We start from the raw sequence: 17,324 nt of genomic DNA on the forward strand, positions 1-17,324 counted from the left end.
GGAATTTGCCACTACTCCCTGGCTCGTTGAGGTTTCTTGTGCTTAGTCGCCCAGTTGTGTCCGACCCTTTGAGACTCCATGGACTGTGGTGAAGTACAGAACTGTGAACGTATTTAATGGCACTGAACTACACACTTGAAAACGGTTAAGATGGTAAATGTTATACGTACTTCACCATAATTTAAAATAATAATAAAGCAACCTGAGCAAGTCCTTGGCTCAAGGATAAGTGCACAGTTGGTGCCTCAATAAATGTCAAGTCCCTTCTTACCACTCACTGGTGTGATAATGCCCTGAGGTACTGAGGAATAAATCGCCCTCCCCCTGATGTTAAAAGAATATCAAGTCTCCTGAAAAGGAATTGTTTTTGGAAGTAAGGAACAGAAGGTGGCTTTAGAGGGGAGCTCTAGGCACCCCTGTCCATCCAAACCTCCTTAAAAGCAGCTCCCACACGAGGGCACAGCACGTAGGCCTGGGGTGATGACCAGCATCAAAGAAAGCAGCGTGGCTCCTCCACGTAGCAGATACGATGCTTCACTCTATTACACAATGAGAACACGGGAGGGAACGCAAAGCAAGGACTAAACTCTGCGGAGCTTTCACTCGCCCCAGCCTCCAAGAAGCTCCCGACTCCAGCGGCACCTCAACCCCTCCGCCTTCCTCCTCCCTTGGCCCCGCCCAGTCTCCTCCCCCTCTGCCCGCCTCCCTTTCAGATTTGCCGGGGACGGGAAATCGAAAGTGAAATAAGGAACTGGCTGCTACCAGTTCCTTATTTCACTTTCCTGGCTGCTCGAAAAGGTGAGTGAACTTGGCTAGACCGAGGTACCCTAGCTCTCCCTGGGGGACCTCTCTCCCCTGCCCCGGGTCTGAAAAGCCTCATCCAAGCCGTCCCCACCCCTAGAAACTTCGATCTCAGGTTTTCTTTCGCGATAGGTCTTCCTCAACCCTAACCCAGCAGTTCTTCCCCTGCAGCCTGGGAGGAGGCTGGGCTGTAAACCTGACTGGGATGTCCCCTGGAAGGAGCTCGGATTGCCCTGCTTCCGCCAACACCTGAGCTGGGAAGAAAGACCCAGGGAAACTGGGAGAACTAGGATGGCAACCTAGCTCCGGGGTGGTCCAGGGGAGCCCGGTGTGGGGGTAGGTCCGCGATCCCTGAGACTGCTGCTGCTGCTAAGTCGCTTCAGTAGTGTCCGACTCTGTGAGACCCATAGACGGCAACCCACCAGGCTCCCCTGTCCCTGGGATTCTCCAGGCAAGAATACTGGAGTGGGTTGCCATTTCCTTCTCCAATGCATGAAGGTAAAAAGTGAAAGTGAAGTCGCTCAGTCCTGTCCGACTCTGAGCGACTCCACGGACTGCAGCCTACCGGCCTCCTCCGTCCATGGGATTTTCCAGGCAAGAGTACTGGAGTGGGGTGCCATCGCCTTCTCCGATCCCTGAGATTGCTATCCCCAAAAGGCTCCCTCTGCAGGTGAGAGAGACAGGGTTGCTTAGGATATTAGAAAACTATGGGTCTATGCCCTAGAAGAAACAAAGGCGGTGCCAGGTTCAGAGTAGCTGAGAAGAGCCCAGGAAGTTCTTAATAAACCACACGCTTCTGTGTGTATGCACATACATATATATACACACATATACATATGCGTATGTGTGTGTGCTCAGTAGTGTCTGACTTTTGCGACTGTATGTAGGCCACCAGGCTCCTCTGTCCATGGGATTTCCCAGGTAAGATACTGAAGTGGGTTGCCATTTCCTTCTCCAGGGGATCTTCCCAACTCAGGGATCAAACCTGCTGTCTCCTGTGTCTCCTGCGTCTCCTGCATTAGCAGGTGGATTCTTTACCACTTGCACCACCTAGGAAGCCCATGTACTTAATACGGATATCCTTATAAGAATATGTAAGAATAAATATTCTTATATATATTCATGTTACCGATAATTAGATACCAATAACTCCTACCTATTGCAAAGATTGATGAGAATGTATGTGAAGCACGTAGCACCTGACACATGGAAGGAGCACAGTCAATGGTCGCTACTGTTAAGATTAGCTTCTCAACAGAGTGGAAGACCAGTGGCCTGAGGCAGAAGATCAATAGGTAAAGCCTGGATTCTGAGGGGTTAAGCAGAGATGAACATGATGAAAGTCGAATTGTAAGCAGCTGTCTCTCAGGTTCTCAATAATTTTTGCTCTCTTGGGGACTCAGTGTCCCCTTCTGTCTGACTGGATCAGTGACCCAGACTCTGGAAGAGGAGAGCTTGCTATTCAGGTTGAGGTCCTTGTCTTTTCTTGTTTTCACTCCCTCCAGTTCACCCTCTCTCATGGTTCCCTTTTCTCACCTGGCTCTTCTCTTCCCTCCCTTTCCTCTTCTCCTCCCCTCACCACAAGATCTCCCCAGCACTACTGAAGAGGAGCATCACCCCAATGGCCTCAGCCGTACCCTTGACAATGATGTGGGAGGAGGTCACGTGTTCTATCTGCCTGGATCCCATGGTGGAGCCTATGAGCATTGAATGTGGTCATAGCTTCTGCCAGGAGTGCATCTCTGAGGTCGGGAAAGAAGGGGGTAGCGTCTGTCCTGTGTGCCGACGCCACTTCCTGCTCCAGAATCTCCGGCCCAATCGACAGGTAGCCAACATGGTGGACAACCTTAGAAAAATCAGCCAGGGTGCCAAGGAGAGCCCACACGGGGAGCTGTGTGTGGTGCACAGAGAGAAAATTCACCTCTTCTGTGAGGAAGATGGGAAGGCCCTTTGCTGGGTGTGTTGCCAGTCCCAGAAACACCGTGATCATCCCATGGTCCCTATTGAGGAGGCTGCTCAGGAGTACCAGGTGAGGCCTCAGCACAGAGGCAGGAACAGGTAAAAAGGAGATGGGGGCCCTGTTGACGGCTTTGTTCCCCAGAGCTGGGAATGGGAGAGAGTTACCTGTGGGGCTGGAGAAAGGATAGAGGTCTCCTGCCTTCTACGTCTTATTTAAGGGGGAAATGGCAAGCTCAACAGTTTTCTCATTCTCCTGGAGCAGGGATGTGCTATGGGAAAATGCTTTAAGAATCTTCTTCCCTTGTGGCCTCCTGCTTAATTAGGAACAAGCAGTTTGCCCCCACCCTTTGTACCCCAACCGTGTGGCCCTATTTTGTAAGAAATACCAGGCTTTTTCCAAAACCTTGCCATCCACAGACTTCCTACCCCAAACAGACTACAGTCCTTCCTTGTCCTCTGCACTCAGGCTCTTCTAAGAACCAGTATGATCTTCCCCCCACTTCACACCACTGCACCCTACTTCTTGACCTGACTGGGTATCATCTTGCTTTCGTTCTCTGCAGGAGAAGCTTCAGGTGGCACTAAATAAACTAAGACATAAGCAGGAGTTGGCTGAGAAGCTGGAATTGGACATTGCAATGAAGAAAGCATCCTGGAAGGCAAGAGTCATATCCTGAAGGGAATCTTAGATCCAAAGCCTGGGGAGGGTCCGGCTATGCCAGTCCCTATATCTCATTCCCCAAGAACCAGCTGCCCCATAGGTCTCTTGATGGAGGGGATTAAAAGAGTGTAGAAATCAAAAAGAGCTCCCAGTCAGATGGAGAGAGAGTCTTAGGAGAAGGTGCTGAGGGACAAGATACACTCTAATGCTCCTGCTTCTTAAGCCCAGTCTCTGGAGATGACAGCACAGGGCCTCAGGGTCTGGGACAGAGGAATGCCAGGAGAGATGCCCAATGTCAAGAAATGACAGTGACTGTGAGGACCAGACTTAAGGGAACCATAAAGGCCTAAGATGGGCTTCCCTGCTGGCTCAGATGGTAAAGAATCTGCCTGCAGTATCGGAGACCCAGGTTCAATCCCTGGATTGGGAAGATCCCCTGAAGAAGGGAATGGCTACCCACTCCAGTATTCTTGCCTGGAGAATCCCATGGACAAAGGAGCCTGGCGGGCTACAGCCCATAGAGTCACAAAGAGTTGGACACGACTAAGCAACTAACACTTTCACTTTCAAAGGCCTAAGATAGGAAAACCAGTCTGACCAGGTAGGTACTTGACCATGTCCAGCTCACTGGTCCAAAATGTAATGGAGAGCTAAAGCTTGTTCCACCCCAGGGATTAGGAGGTGGGGTGGGTCAGGGACTAGAAAGGAGCAGAAGGAGCTCATGGCCAAGAGATCCCAGAAGAGGAAGACTTGAGACCCAGAAAGCATAAGGCAGGCTGTGTTGGTATTGAGTGACCCTCCAGTTACAAGCAGGAGAGGGCAAGCATAGAATACCTCAAAGACTCCTTTTTCCCAAACTTAGAAACCAGGTTATAAGCCTGGCTTTGCAGGTTTGTTGGAGTAGGGCCAGGTGTTACTCGCTCAGTTACTAAGATATGAAGACAAAGAGGCACATTGAGGGAGCAGGGGTGACTTGAAGGAGGTTGAGGAAATCTCTGATACCACAGGCTGATGCAGCTGTGATAGGAGAGCAACTACGGTGCACCTCCCCACCGCACCCCACCAGTCCCATTCCCCTCAGGCCCAGAAGCCTCACCCACCTCCCTTCCCAGCAAAATTGTGTATGTGTGTATTCCCAGACAGAGCCAGAGTGGAGTAGGAGTAGATATAGATACTTCCATTCCCAAATCTTAGGGGATTATGATTAAAAACCACCTCTTTCTTTCCATTGACACCAAAGGGGAAGGTTGAGGCACACAAATTAAGAATTCATGAAGAGTTTGTAAGGCAGAAAAACTTCCTGGCCGAAGAGGAGCAGAAGCAACTCCAGAAGCTAGAGGAGGAGGAGAGGCAACAGCTGAGAACCCTGGGGGACACAGAGGCTAGGCTGGCCCAGCAGATCCAGGCCCTGCAGGAGCTGATCGCAGAGCTGGAGAGGAGGAGGCGGGGCTCGGCGCTGGAGCTGCTGCAGGTGAGGCCTGAGGACAGCTCCTCTCTGAGATTCAGGGAGTAACTGAAAAAAAACAGTTTTTTGTGTTCTCTGCCTCTTCAGGGCACACAGAAACTTGGTCCCTGGCATTTTCTTAAATAAACTGGAATTCAGACCTATGAGTGGTTTGCATTCAAAGCCTAGAAAGGTACAAATTAGAAAGGAATATTCCATGCAGTAATGAAAAGAAATGGACATCTCTAGTAAGTGTCTGTTCTAACACACAATCAGATTCATGATCTTGAGAACGTACCTTAATCTTTCTGAGGATCAGGTTTCTCCTATGTTAAATGGATATTATAAAATTACATATCTCAGGGCCCCAACCTTGCCACCAATTCCTTCCATAACTCTAAATTAAGTCATTTTCTTTTCCTAGACCTAATTTCTCCATTTGTAAACAAGGGCAGCAGGGAATAGGCTAAATGACAAGCAGTTCCCCAGGCTTTTTAGTTATAAATGTAACATGTTTACACTTCCATGAGCTATATATGTATAACTGTATCACACTGCCATATACCTGAAACATTGTCAATCAACTGTATTTCAATTTTATAAAAAGAAAAAAAAAAGAGGCAGAGAACACAAGGGAACTGTTCTTGGGAGAACCCCATGGGGTCTGCTCGATTTTAGTACATAAATATAAAATGCTTAGAACAGTGCCTGGCACACAGTATGTGGTTGCATAAATATTATTTAATTTTATTATCATTTATGTTATAAAATACCTACTGAATACCTGCCTCTGAGGAGGCCTTAAAAATAGCTAAGAAAAGAAGAGAAGCAAAAGGCAAAGGAGAAAAGGAACGGAGTTTCAAAGAATAGCAAGGAAAGAGAGATAAGAAATAAGAGATAAGAAAGCTTTCCTCAGTGATCAATGCAAAGAAATAGAGGAAAACAATAAAACTGGAACTGGAAAGACTAGAGATCTTCAAGAAAATTAGAGATACCAAGGGAACATTTCATGCAAAGTGAAAGTAAGTGAAAGTGAAAGTCACTCAGTCGTGCCCAACTCTTTGCAACCCCATGGACTCTTCAGTCCATGGAATTCTCCAGGCCAGAATACTGGAGTGGGTAGCCTTTCCCTTCTATAGGGGATCTTCCCAACCCAGGGATCGAACCCAGGTCTCCCACATTGCAAGTGGATTCTTTACCAGCTGAGCCACAAGGGAAGCCCAAGATGGGCACAATAAAGGACAGAAACAGTATGGACCTAACAGAAGCAGAAGATATTAAAAAGAGGTGGCAAGAATACACAGAAGAACTATGCAAAAAAGATCTTTATGACCCAGATAACCACAATGGTGTGATCACTCACCTAGAGCCAGACACCCTGGAATGCGAAGTCAAGTGGGCCTTATGAAGCATCACTACAAACAAAGCTAGCAAAGGTGATGGAATTCCAATTGAGCTATTTCAAATCCTAAAAGATGATGCTGTGAAAATGGTTTACTCAATATGCCAGCAAATTTGGAAAACTCAGCAGTGACCACAGAACTGCAAAATGTCAGTTTTCGTTCCAATTCCTAAAAAACGCAATGCCAAAGAATGCTCAAACTACGACACAATCACACACATCTCACACACTAGCAAAGTAATACTTAAAATTCTCCAAGCCAGGCTTCAACAGTATGTGAACCATGAACTTGCAGATGTTCAAGCTGGATTTAGAAAAGGCACAGGAACTAGAGATCAAATTGCCATCATCCATTGGATCATCAAAAAGGCAAGAGAGTTCCAGAAAAACATCTACCTCTGCTTTATTGACTATGCCAAAGTCTTTGTGTAAATCACAATAAACTGTGGAAAATTCTTAAAGATATGGGAATACCAGACCACTTGACCTGCCTCCTGAGAAATCTGTATGCAGGTCAAGAAGCAACAATTAGAACTGGACATGGGACAACAGACTGGTTCCAAATCAGGAAAGGAGTACCTCAAGGCTGTATATTGTCACCCTGTTTATTTAATTTATATGCAGAATACATCATTCAAAATGCCAGGCTGGATGAAGCACAAGCTGGAATCAATTGCCAGGAGAAATAGCAGTAACCTCAGATCCATAGATGATACCACCCTTATAGCAGAAAGTGAAGAACTAAAGAGCCTCTTGATGAAAGTGAAAGAGGAGAGTGAAAAAGTTGACTTAAAGCTCAACATTCAGAAAATTAAGATCATGGCATCCGGTCCCATCACTTCATGGCAAATAGATGTGGAAACAGTGGCAGACTTTATTTTGGGGGGCTCCAAAATCACTGCAGATAGTGACTACACCATGAAATTAAAAGATGCTTGCCCCTTGGAAGAAAAGTTATGACCAACCTAGACAACGTATTAAAAAGCAGAGACATTACTTTGCCAACAAAGGTCTGTCTAGTCAAACCTATGGTTTTTCCATTAGTCATGTATGGATGTGAGAGTTGGACCATAAAGAAAGCTGAGCACCTAAGAATTGATGCTTTTGAACTGTGGTGTTGAAGAAGACTCTTGAGAGTCCCTTGGACAACAAGGAGATCCAACCAATCCATCCTAAAGAAAACCAGTCCTAAATATTCATTGGAAGGACTGATGCTGAAGCTGAAACTCCAGTACTTTCTCCACTTGATGCGAAGAACTGACTCATTTGAAAAGACCCTGATGCTGGGAAAGATCGAAGGCAGGAGGAGAAAGGGAGGAGGGGATGACAGAGGATGAGATGGTTGGATGGCATCACTGACTCAATGGACATGAGTTTGAGAAATCTCTGGGAGTTGGTGATGGACAGGAAAGCCTGACACGCTGCAGTCCATGGGGTCTTAAAAAGTCGGACACGATTGAGTGACTGAACTGAGTGACTGACCTACTGAATATAAAAACAGTAGGTTGGAAATGACAAAATGAAGCTAAAAGTAAAATAACTGAAAAAATAAAATTAAACCTTGTGCATGTTATTTTGCTCTCCCAGGAAAATAAGGACAAAGAAATGAGAATTTTAGAGAAATATTAAAATATGACTTTGTTTCTCCCTTATTTGGCCTAAGCCAGTGTTCTCATTTGGTATTACAGCTTTGATGTATATGCTAATTGCACAGATTATTGAGTTATATAGCCATCCTTGTCATTTTGCTTTTTCTATGCCTGTTTACTAATCTTTAAATGGAATATAAGTAACAGTACTTACCTAATAGGAGCTTATAAATAATTAAACAAGTTATACAAAAAAAAAAAAAAATCTGTTCTAAGCAATAGTAGCCATGTGTTGTTACTGCTACTTTTCCTAATTTTTGTTTTTTGTTGTTCAGTCACTAAGTTGTATCTGACTCTTAACGATTCCATGAACTATAGCACACCAGGCTTCCCAAAGTTTGCTCAGATTCATATCCATTGAGTCAGCAATACTATCTAACCATGTCATCCTCTGCATCCCTCTTCTCTTTTTGCCTTCAATCTTTCCCAGCATCAGGGTCTCTTCCAATGAGTCAGCTCTTCGCATCAGGTCGCCAAAGTATTGGAGCTTCAGCATCAGTCCTTCCAATGAATATTCAAGATTGATTTTCTTTCGAATTGACTGATTTGATCTCCTTGCAGTCCAAAGGACTCTGAAGAGTCTTCTTCAGCAACACAATTCTAATTTATTTCATAATACTATAAATAACTGAAAATTCTTAAGTAGCACATAAAATTGTCGGCATTCAGTCCCCCATGGCAATGCAATGAAGTGGCTGCTACTATTATTACCCCTATTTCATAGATGAGAGAACTTAAGGTGCAAAGAAGTTAAAAGATTTAGTGATAGACTGAAGCTAAGAAACTTAAACAAGTTCACCTGAATAAGAGGTATTATCACCTGAGTAAGAGGTATTAAGTAGAACACACATCAATAAATTTATTTTTTAAAGTTTTTTTTTTTTTTTTAATAAATTCACTGATGTGTGTTCTACTTAAAAATCATCTCACACCCAGCAATGATGAGCTTGCCTCACTTTGGGAAACTTTGAACTACGTGGTCTCAAAAGTCCCTCTGCTGTAGCATTCTGTGGTTCCTCTTTTCCCCATACCTTTTCACTGTCTCTTGGTCAGATACAGTCATGAAAAAATTTGTTTGTGTTCTCCAGTGTTCTAGCCTGGGGAATCCCAGGGACGGTGGAGCCTGGTGGGCTACCGTCTGTGGGGTCGCACAGAGTCTGACACAACTGAAGAGACTTAGCAGCAACAGCAGCAGCTTCCTTCCCCTGATTACAGGTCACACTCATGCTGGGTTTCTGCTTCCTCATCCATTTCAAGGTGGTCAGAGGCATTTTTCAGGCCTTTGTCCAGAGGCTTGGGGCAGAGCAGTGTTCTGTAGACCTCAGGGTGACATTGCTTTACCCACATGACTGAAGTCTCAGTTGTAAACTAGTGTCTCCAGAACTTACTGTCTGTTTCTTGTCTCCTCAGGAGGTGAAAAGTGTCCTGGAAAGGTAAGGAAAGGTTTTCTTCATTAGAGGAGGGGGCAGTATATATCTTAAAAAAGAGTTTTAGTTAGAAAACATGCATTGAAGTCATCCCTATCCTCCTTCCTATTCTCAAAGATCCAGTCCTCCTTAAAATATGTTCTGGTCTCGGAAGGCTAATTAATGGACATCTCAGTTGGTGAATGTCAACCTACTCCAGTATTCTTGCCTGGAAAGTCCCATGGACAGAGGAGGCTGGCGGGCTACAGTCCCTGGGGTCACAAAGAGTTGGACACGACTAAGAAACTGAACACACACGGTTGGTGAGGTGCCCGAAGTAACTGGCATGTCATATCTTCACAAAGTGAAATAACAGACAGGGAAGTTGAGTTTACAGCCTGCTGGGACTCTTTTAAAAAGTATATTACTGGTTTCAAACCTCTCTAAAAGAGCCATGGGTAAGACCCACAGCATGGGCGAGACTCCTTGAGGTTCCTCATGGAGGTGATTCAGCCTGTATCAGACACCTTGAGTTATGAAGTGAAACAGAAGGTACTTGTGTAATGACCTAAGACCCGGAGAGACATACAGGCTGGCCAGATGACACAGATGCTCATGTAGCCATCAAGGCTTAGATAGAAACAAAATCCAACCTACTTTTGCCCTCCGTCCCTAACACAGATCCTAACACAGATTGTTGTAGTTGTTGTTGTTTAGTTGCTGAGTTGTGTCCAGGCTTCCCTGGTGGGTCAGATGGTAAAGAATCCGTCTGCAATGCAGGAGACCTGGGTTCGATCCCTGGGTTGGGAAGATCCCCTGGAGAAGGGAATAGCTACCACTCCAGTAATTTTGCCTGGAGATTTCCAAGGACAGAGGAGCCTGGCAGGCTACAGTCCATGGGGTCACAAAGAGTTGGACATGACAGCTTTCACTTCACTGTGTCCAACTCTTTGCAACCCCATGGACTGTAGCCCCAGGCTCTTCTGCCCATGGGATTTCCCATACAAGAATACTGGAATGGGTTGCCATTTCCTTCTCCAGGGAATCTTTCTGACCCAAGGGATTGAACCCATGTCTCCTGCATTGGGAAGTGGATTCTTTACCAATGCATCACCTGGGAAGACCCCCTAACACAGGAGCTGTTTGCAAATTTGCATCAGATTAAATTATCAGTCATCCATAAAGGTGGTATAGCCATTGGATTTGGGCAGGATGAGGTAGGAGTTGGAGACAGGGTCTCTAATTCTTTTTCCCCCAGGAGTGAATCCTGGAACCTGAAGGAGTTGGATGTCGCCTCCACAGACCTGAGGAATGTATTCTATGTGCCCGGGATTAAGAAGATGCTGAGGACGTGTGGAGGTGAAGCCAGCACCAGGGGTGTGGGACTGGCTTGCCAAGGGAGTGAAGGGGATAAGGAGGGTGCCCAGTGCATCCCTGGGTTGGAGAGAGATGGCAGGTTAGAGTAGGTGGGGCAGGTGCAGAAATAGGGAAGGTGGTTCCCTCAAAGGTCAGGGCAGGGGTCAGAGTTGGCCAGGGGTTATCTCCTCACACAGTGAGGCTCAGGGTCACCCCTTCATCCTCATCCCCCCACTGCTGGCACAGGGTTGCTGACTCTGCACAGTCTCCCAGCCTGACTGTGGCCCTCTCTCTGCAGTACACATCACCCTGGATCCACAGACAGCCAATCCGTGGCTCATCCTTTCGGAGAATCGGAGACAAGTGAGGCTTGCAAACACCCGGCAGGAAGCGCCTGAAAATGAGGAGAGATTTGATAGTTACCCCATGGTACTGGGTGCCCAGCGCTTTGACTCCGGGAAAGTTTACTGGGAGGTAGATGTGACGGGAAAGGAAGCCTGGGACCTGGGGGTTTGTAGAGACAATGTGAGGAGGAAGGGACAGTTTTTGCTCAACTCCGACACTGGCTTTTGGATAATCTGGCTATGGAACAAACAAAAATATGAGGCTGGCACCTGCCCCCAGACTCCCCTCCACCTTCAGGTGCCTCCAAACCGAATTGGGATCTTCCTAGATTATGAGGCCAGCACTGTCTCTTTCTACAACATCACTGACCACGGCTCCCTCATCTACACCTTCTCTGAATGTGCCTTTGCTGGACCCCTGCGGCCCTTCTTCAATCCTGGTTTCAATGATAGAGGAACAAACTCAGCCCCTCTGATCCTCTGTCCACTTAAGACAGGCTGGTAGGGATCCAGATGATTCTCTCTGGACACAAGCAACCCCTCTGTTGGTTCCACTCCTCAGCCAGTGACCCTGTCTCATGTGCCCATGAACTCCAAACCATCTTTGTCTCTGCAGATGTGTCAGGATACCACAGGCAAACTGGCCCCAAGGTCACCCGCAGTCTGTGTCAAATGACCTACAGCACCAGGATTCCTGCCCTATGTTGCTTTATCATTCCCTCCATGAAATAAACTACTTGCATTTGGCCCCCAAACTCACCTGGATCAACTAAAGCATGTTTCTGCCTTCTTCATGTGACTTCAAGTTTTGCTTTTTCCTCTCCATCTCTAGGCTTTTGGTCCAATCTCTACTATGTATCTTGCAAAGTGAAAGTGAAGTCACTCAGTCATGTCTGACTCTTTGCAACCCCATGGACTGTAGCCTACCAGGCTCTTCTGTCCATGGGATTTTCCAGGCAAGAGTACTGGAGTGGGTTGCCATTTCCTTCTCCAGAGGATCTTCCCAACCCAGGGATCGAACCTGGGTCTCCCGCATTGTAGGCAGACACTTTACCATCTGAGCCACCAGGGAAGTCCCATGTATCTTGCAAAGGACTTCCTAAATAAATTGGTCTCAATCTATCCCATCATTCCTATCTTGTATACCTCGAGGATTATCTTCCCAACATACATCTGATCAAGAGTGGCTTCACAGTGCCTATAGGAAAACAGGCATTAACAGGCATTAACTTTTTAAATGAAGGCTGAATTACGCATGTCTTAGGTTGCCATGTTAAATATCTAACCAGCTATGATCCCTCATTTCCCCTGTTATCTCCCAACCACATCTTGTTGATAGTGGTGTTGGTTAAAGAACATATCAACATAAATGGCCAGTGTGATAATTTTTTGATAGAACAACTTGCCTAGGCTATAAGCCCCCAGGTTTTCAATCAAACACTAATCCAGATTGTTGCTATGAAGATATTTTTGTAGATGTCATCAAAGTCCATAATGATTTGACTTTAAATAAGGGACGTTGTCCTAGATAAGCTGGGTGGGCCTAATGTTCAATCAGGTGGAAGTCTAAGGGCGGATCTGAGGCTCCTGTGAAGAAGATAGTGCACTTGTGAATAGCAGCTTCAACTCATGCCCAAGAGTCTGAACTTCACCTTCCTCGATAATCTGCCCTGTGGATTTTATGACTTGTCTTGCCAGCCCTCCCAGATGTATAAGTGAATTTCTTATCATAAGCAAGTCTCGTAATATTTATTTCCTGTTCTCCTCCAGTTGAACCCTAACTGGTGTGAAGGCCAGGAAGGAGGTAACAGCATCACCTGATTTCAGCACACACTTTTCTTGAGTTTAAACTTTTTAAGTTGGCCCAATGAAGCTCTACATGTGAACATTAGTAGGCTGCCTGAGAGCCACTGTCCTTCCAGGAAATGTGATTCCTTATCTAAAATAGAATCTCAGATTGCCCTTAGCACATATGCTAAATATTTCATGAAAAACTTAGATACTACACAAAGATGTCAGTGACCTTAAAAAAAGCTGTTGTTTTTAGGTCTGTCTTAATACTGGACTGAAAGAAGGTACTTTGATGGAAAGATAGCAACAACAGAATCCTCAGGCAAGAGACATCACAGAGCTAACTCAATTAAGTTGCCAAAGGTGACCAATGCTTTGGTTGATACACTAGAGAGAATATGGAGAATTCAATTCATCATGAATGGGATGTGCTGGGGGAGGGTTGGATTCTGTATATCCAACATGGGTCAAAGAAATATTTTTTATTAGAAGGGTAGATTATGAAATCAGCTTTTCTACTTCTCTGCTTTGGGGGTGGCCAATGTAATTGATGATGGGTTTTTCCCCCCTTCAGTTGATATGCTGATGTGAGGACACTGCCATAATGATATAAACTTAAATAAATTTTTATTTCTCAAAATCTGAATACCTTGGCATATTGGGTTATCCTAATGTTTGCAGATATATTACACAGATGACGTACTGCCATCCCCTGCATCTCCACCAAAAAAGAATTAAATAGAGGTTTCATAGTATCTCAACTTTTATCCCCACCAATAATTAGTAATAAGTGATCCAGGTACACTCCAGCATATCACACATAAGATTATCATACTAAGTGAAGTAAGCCAGAAAAAGACAAGTATCATATGATAACACTTATATGTGAAATATTTTAAAAATGATATAAATGACCTCATATATGAAACAGAAATAGACCCACAGATATAGAAAACAAACATGGTTATTAAAGGGGAAAAGGGGGTTGGAAGAGATAAATTAGGAGTTTGGGATTAACATATATACACTACTTTATATAAAATACATAACTGAGAACCTACTGTATAACACAGGAAACTATACTCAATATTTTGTATTAACTTATAAGGGAAAAGAATTTGAAAAAGATTAGATACATGTGCATGTATAATTGAATCACTTTGCCATTCACCTGAAACTAACACAGCACTGTAAATCAACTATGCTTCAAAAAAAATTTTTTTTAATTCTCTTGAGAAATGAGTAATTAGCCTCCGATTAAAATAATAAATTTATATTAAAAAAAAGAAAAAACAAAAACAAAAAAAAAAGAAATGAGAGCTTTACCAGCAACAATTCTAATTTTGATTAATATTATCCTTTACAACTCAAATAATGTCTCTTGACTTTTTGATCTCCTATGATACCACAACTTCCTTTTGAAATATTGATAGAAGAAGCAGAAATTATTATAGCAAAGTTTTAAAGATAAACAAGCTAAAACAGGAAGACGTTAAAAATCTGTCCAGTGCTTACTCTTTCTCAATATTCAAAATCCTATTTATACTTTAAATTTTGGGTTCTATCACAGCCATATGATAAAAGCATGATCAAGAAATTTAAAGATTATGGTGCCCCTCACTTATTTATGAAAATATTTTATATTAAAACATTTCTTAAGATCAAATCAGCAAATTTCAAGTATATAATACCATGTTTTAAACTATAGTCACCATACTATACATTAGATCCCCAAACTGAAAGTTTGTACCCTTCAAGCAATATCTCCATTTCCCCTACCCCTGTGCCTCTTGAAACCACCATTCTACTCTCTACTTCTGTGAGTTCAATTTTTTTTTTTGATTCTCCATGTAAGAGAAATCATACTGTTTTTGTCTTTCTTTTTCTGGCTTATTTCATTTAGCATTGCATGCAGATCCTTTACCATCTGAGCCACAAGGGAAGCCCTAGTATAAGGTACTCCAGGTTTATTCGTGTTGTCGAAAGTAGTAAGATTTCCTTATTTTTATGATTGAATAATATTCCATTGTGTGTATGTACCACATTTTTCTCTTTTTTTCTCCCATCTTTATTGAGATATAACATTTTGTAAGTTTAAGGTGCACAATGTAATGATTTAATACACATGTATATAGCACAATTATTACAGTAAACTTTGTTAACACATCTATCACCTCATATAGTTGTATTTGTATTAATATATGTTTGTGGTGAGAACTTTAAAGTCTACTCTCTTAGCAACTTTCAAATATACAATGAAGTATTATTAACTATAGTCATCATGCTATATGTTACATCCTCATAAAATACTCATCTTAATACTGAAACTTTGTACCCTTGACAACTTTTACCCATTTACCCTACCCACAGACCCTCACCTCAGGCAACTACCAATCTTTTCCCTGTTTCTATGAGTTTCTTTTTAATTCCACTTATAAATGAGATCATACAGTATTTATCTTTAGCTTATTTCATTTAGTTCAATACTTTTAAGGTTCACCCACGTTGTAACAGATGGCAAGGTTTCTTTCTTTTTATGGCTGGATAACATAAGTGTGTGTGTGTGTAATATTTTATCTATCGATTCATTTTTCAATGGACATTTAGGTTGTCTCTATGCCTTAGCTATTGTAAATAATGCTTCAGTGAACATGGGAATGGATATATCTCTTTGAGATACCGATTTTGTTTTCAAATACACAGAAGTGCAATTTCTGAATCATATGATAATTCTACTTTTAATTTTTTAAGGAACATCCGTACTGTTTCCATATTGGTTCCACAAATTTACATTCTCATCAACACCACACAATGGTTCCCCTTTCTCCATATCCTTGCCAGCATTTTTCATCTCTTAACTTTTTGATAATATCCATTCTAACAGGTTGGGGGTGATGCCTCATTGTGGTTTTAACTCACATTTCCCCGGTGATGTTGAGAATCTCTACATGTTCCTATTGACGGTTTGTATGTCTTCTTCAAAAAATGTGTAATCAGGTCTTTGCCTATTATTTAGTCAGGTTATTTCTTTTTGATTGTGTGTGTGTGTTATTTTGCTATTGAGTTTTGCTAACTGAGTTTCTTTTTTTTTTTTAATTTTATTTTATTTAACTTTACAATATTGTATTGGTTTTGCCATATATCAAAATGAATCTGCCACAGGTATACATGTGTTCCCCATCCTGAACCCTCCTCCCTCCTCCCTCCCCACACCATCCCTCTGGGTCGTCCCAGTGCACCAGCCCCAAGCATCCAGTATCGTGCATCGAACCTGGACTGGCAACTCGTTTCATATATGATATTATATATATTTCAATGCCATTCTCCCAAATCATCCCACCCTCTCCCTCTCCCACAGAGTCCAAAAGACTGTTCTATACATCAGTGTCTCTTTTGCTGTCTCGTATACAGGATTATTGTTACCATCTTTTTAAATTCCATATATATGCGTTAGTATACTGTATTTGTGTTTTTCTTTCTGGCTTACTTCACTCTGTATAATAGGCTCCAGTTTCATCCACCTCATTAGAACTGATTCAAATGTATTCATTTTAATGGCTGAGTAATACTCCATTGTGTATATGTACCACTGCTTTCTTATCCATTCATCTGCTAATGGACATCTAGGTTGCTTCCATGTCCTGGCTATTATAAACAGTGCTGCGATGAACATTGGGGTACATGTGTCTCTTTCAATTCTGGTTTCCTCTGTGTGTATGCCCAGCAGTGGGATTGCTGGATCATAAGGCAGTTCTGTTTCCAGTTTTTTAAGGAATCTCCACACTGTTCTCCATAGTGGCTGTACTAGTTTGCATTCCCACCAACAGTGTAAGAGGGTTCCCTTTTCTCCACACCCTCTCCAGCATTTATTGTTTGTAGACTTTTGGGTCGCAGCCATTCTGACTGGCATGAAATGGTACCTCATAGTGGTTTGATTTGCATTTCTCTGATAATGAGTAATGAGAAAATAGAAAGAGAAATTAAGGAAACAATTGCATTCACCATTGCAACGAAAAGAATAAAATTCTTAGGAATATATCTACCTAAAGAAACTAAAGACCTATATATAGAAAACTATAAAACACTGGTGAAAGAAATCAAAGAGGACACTAATAGATAGAGAAATATACCATGTTCATGGATTGGAAGAATCAATATAGTGAAAATGAGTATACTACCCAAAGCAATTTATAGATTCAATGCAATCCCTATCAAGCTACCAACGGTATTCTTCACAGAGCTAGAACAAATAATTTCACAATTTGTATGGAAATACAAAAAACCTCGAATAGCCAAAGCTATCTTGAGAAAGAAGAATGGAACTGGAGGCATCAACCTGCCTGACTTCAGGCTCTACTACAAAGCCACAGTCATCAAGACACTATGGTACTGGCATAGACAGAAATATAGATCAATGGAACAAAATAGAAAGCCCAGAGATAAATCCACGCACATATGGACACCTTATCTTTGACAAAGGAGGCAAGAATATACAATGGATTAAAGACAAT

General features: G+C 43.0%; 1 protein-coding gene across 2 annotated transcripts; it reads left to right on the forward strand.

Moving 5' to 3' along the window:
- The first annotated feature begins 605 nt into the window (after positions 1-605).
- Positions 606-13,459, forward strand: TRIM21 (tripartite motif containing 21). 2 transcript variants are annotated; one of them, XM_086340470.1, is made up of 7 exons: positions 606-798; positions 2,387-2,830; positions 3,324-3,419; positions 4,662-4,892; positions 9,327-9,349; positions 10,581-10,681; positions 10,977-13,459. In XM_086340470.1, the coding sequence occupies exons 2-7, from the start codon at positions 2,423-2,425 to the stop codon at positions 11,525-11,527; spliced, it is 1,410 nt and encodes a 469-aa protein (XP_086196596.1). In that variant the 5' UTR covers positions 606-798; positions 2,387-2,422; the 3' UTR covers positions 11,528-13,459. The 2 variants fall into 2 exon arrangements, with proteins under 2 accessions (XP_086196596.1, XP_086196595.1); XM_086340469.1 differs by lacking the exon at positions 606-798 and adding an exon at positions 1,135-1,471.
- The last annotated feature ends 3,865 nt before the right edge of the window (positions 13,460-17,324 follow it).

The sequence above is a fragment of the Bos grunniens genome, chromosome 15 (assembly GCF_055505025.1).
Source record: "Bos grunniens cultivar Pamir isolate PY7600 chromosome 15, Bosgru_T2T1.0, whole genome shotgun sequence".
Taxonomy (NCBI): domain Eukaryota; kingdom Metazoa; phylum Chordata; class Mammalia; order Artiodactyla; family Bovidae; genus Bos; species Bos grunniens.

Bases quoted from the DNA above. Each gene is read 5' to 3' on its own strand.
- TRIM21 (XM_086340469.1), top strand. From the start codon at position 1,382: ATGGGATTTTCCAGGCAAGAGTACTGGAGTGGGGTGCCATCGCCTTCT. The intron at 9,350-10,580 runs GTAAGGAAAGGT...TTTTTCCCCCAG, and splicing joins GTGAAAAGTGTCCTGGAAAG to GAGTGAATCCTGGAACCTGA. The intron at 10,682-10,976 runs GTGAAGCCAGCA...CTCTCTCTGCAG, and splicing joins GATGCTGAGGACGTGTGGAG to TACACATCACCCTGGATCCA.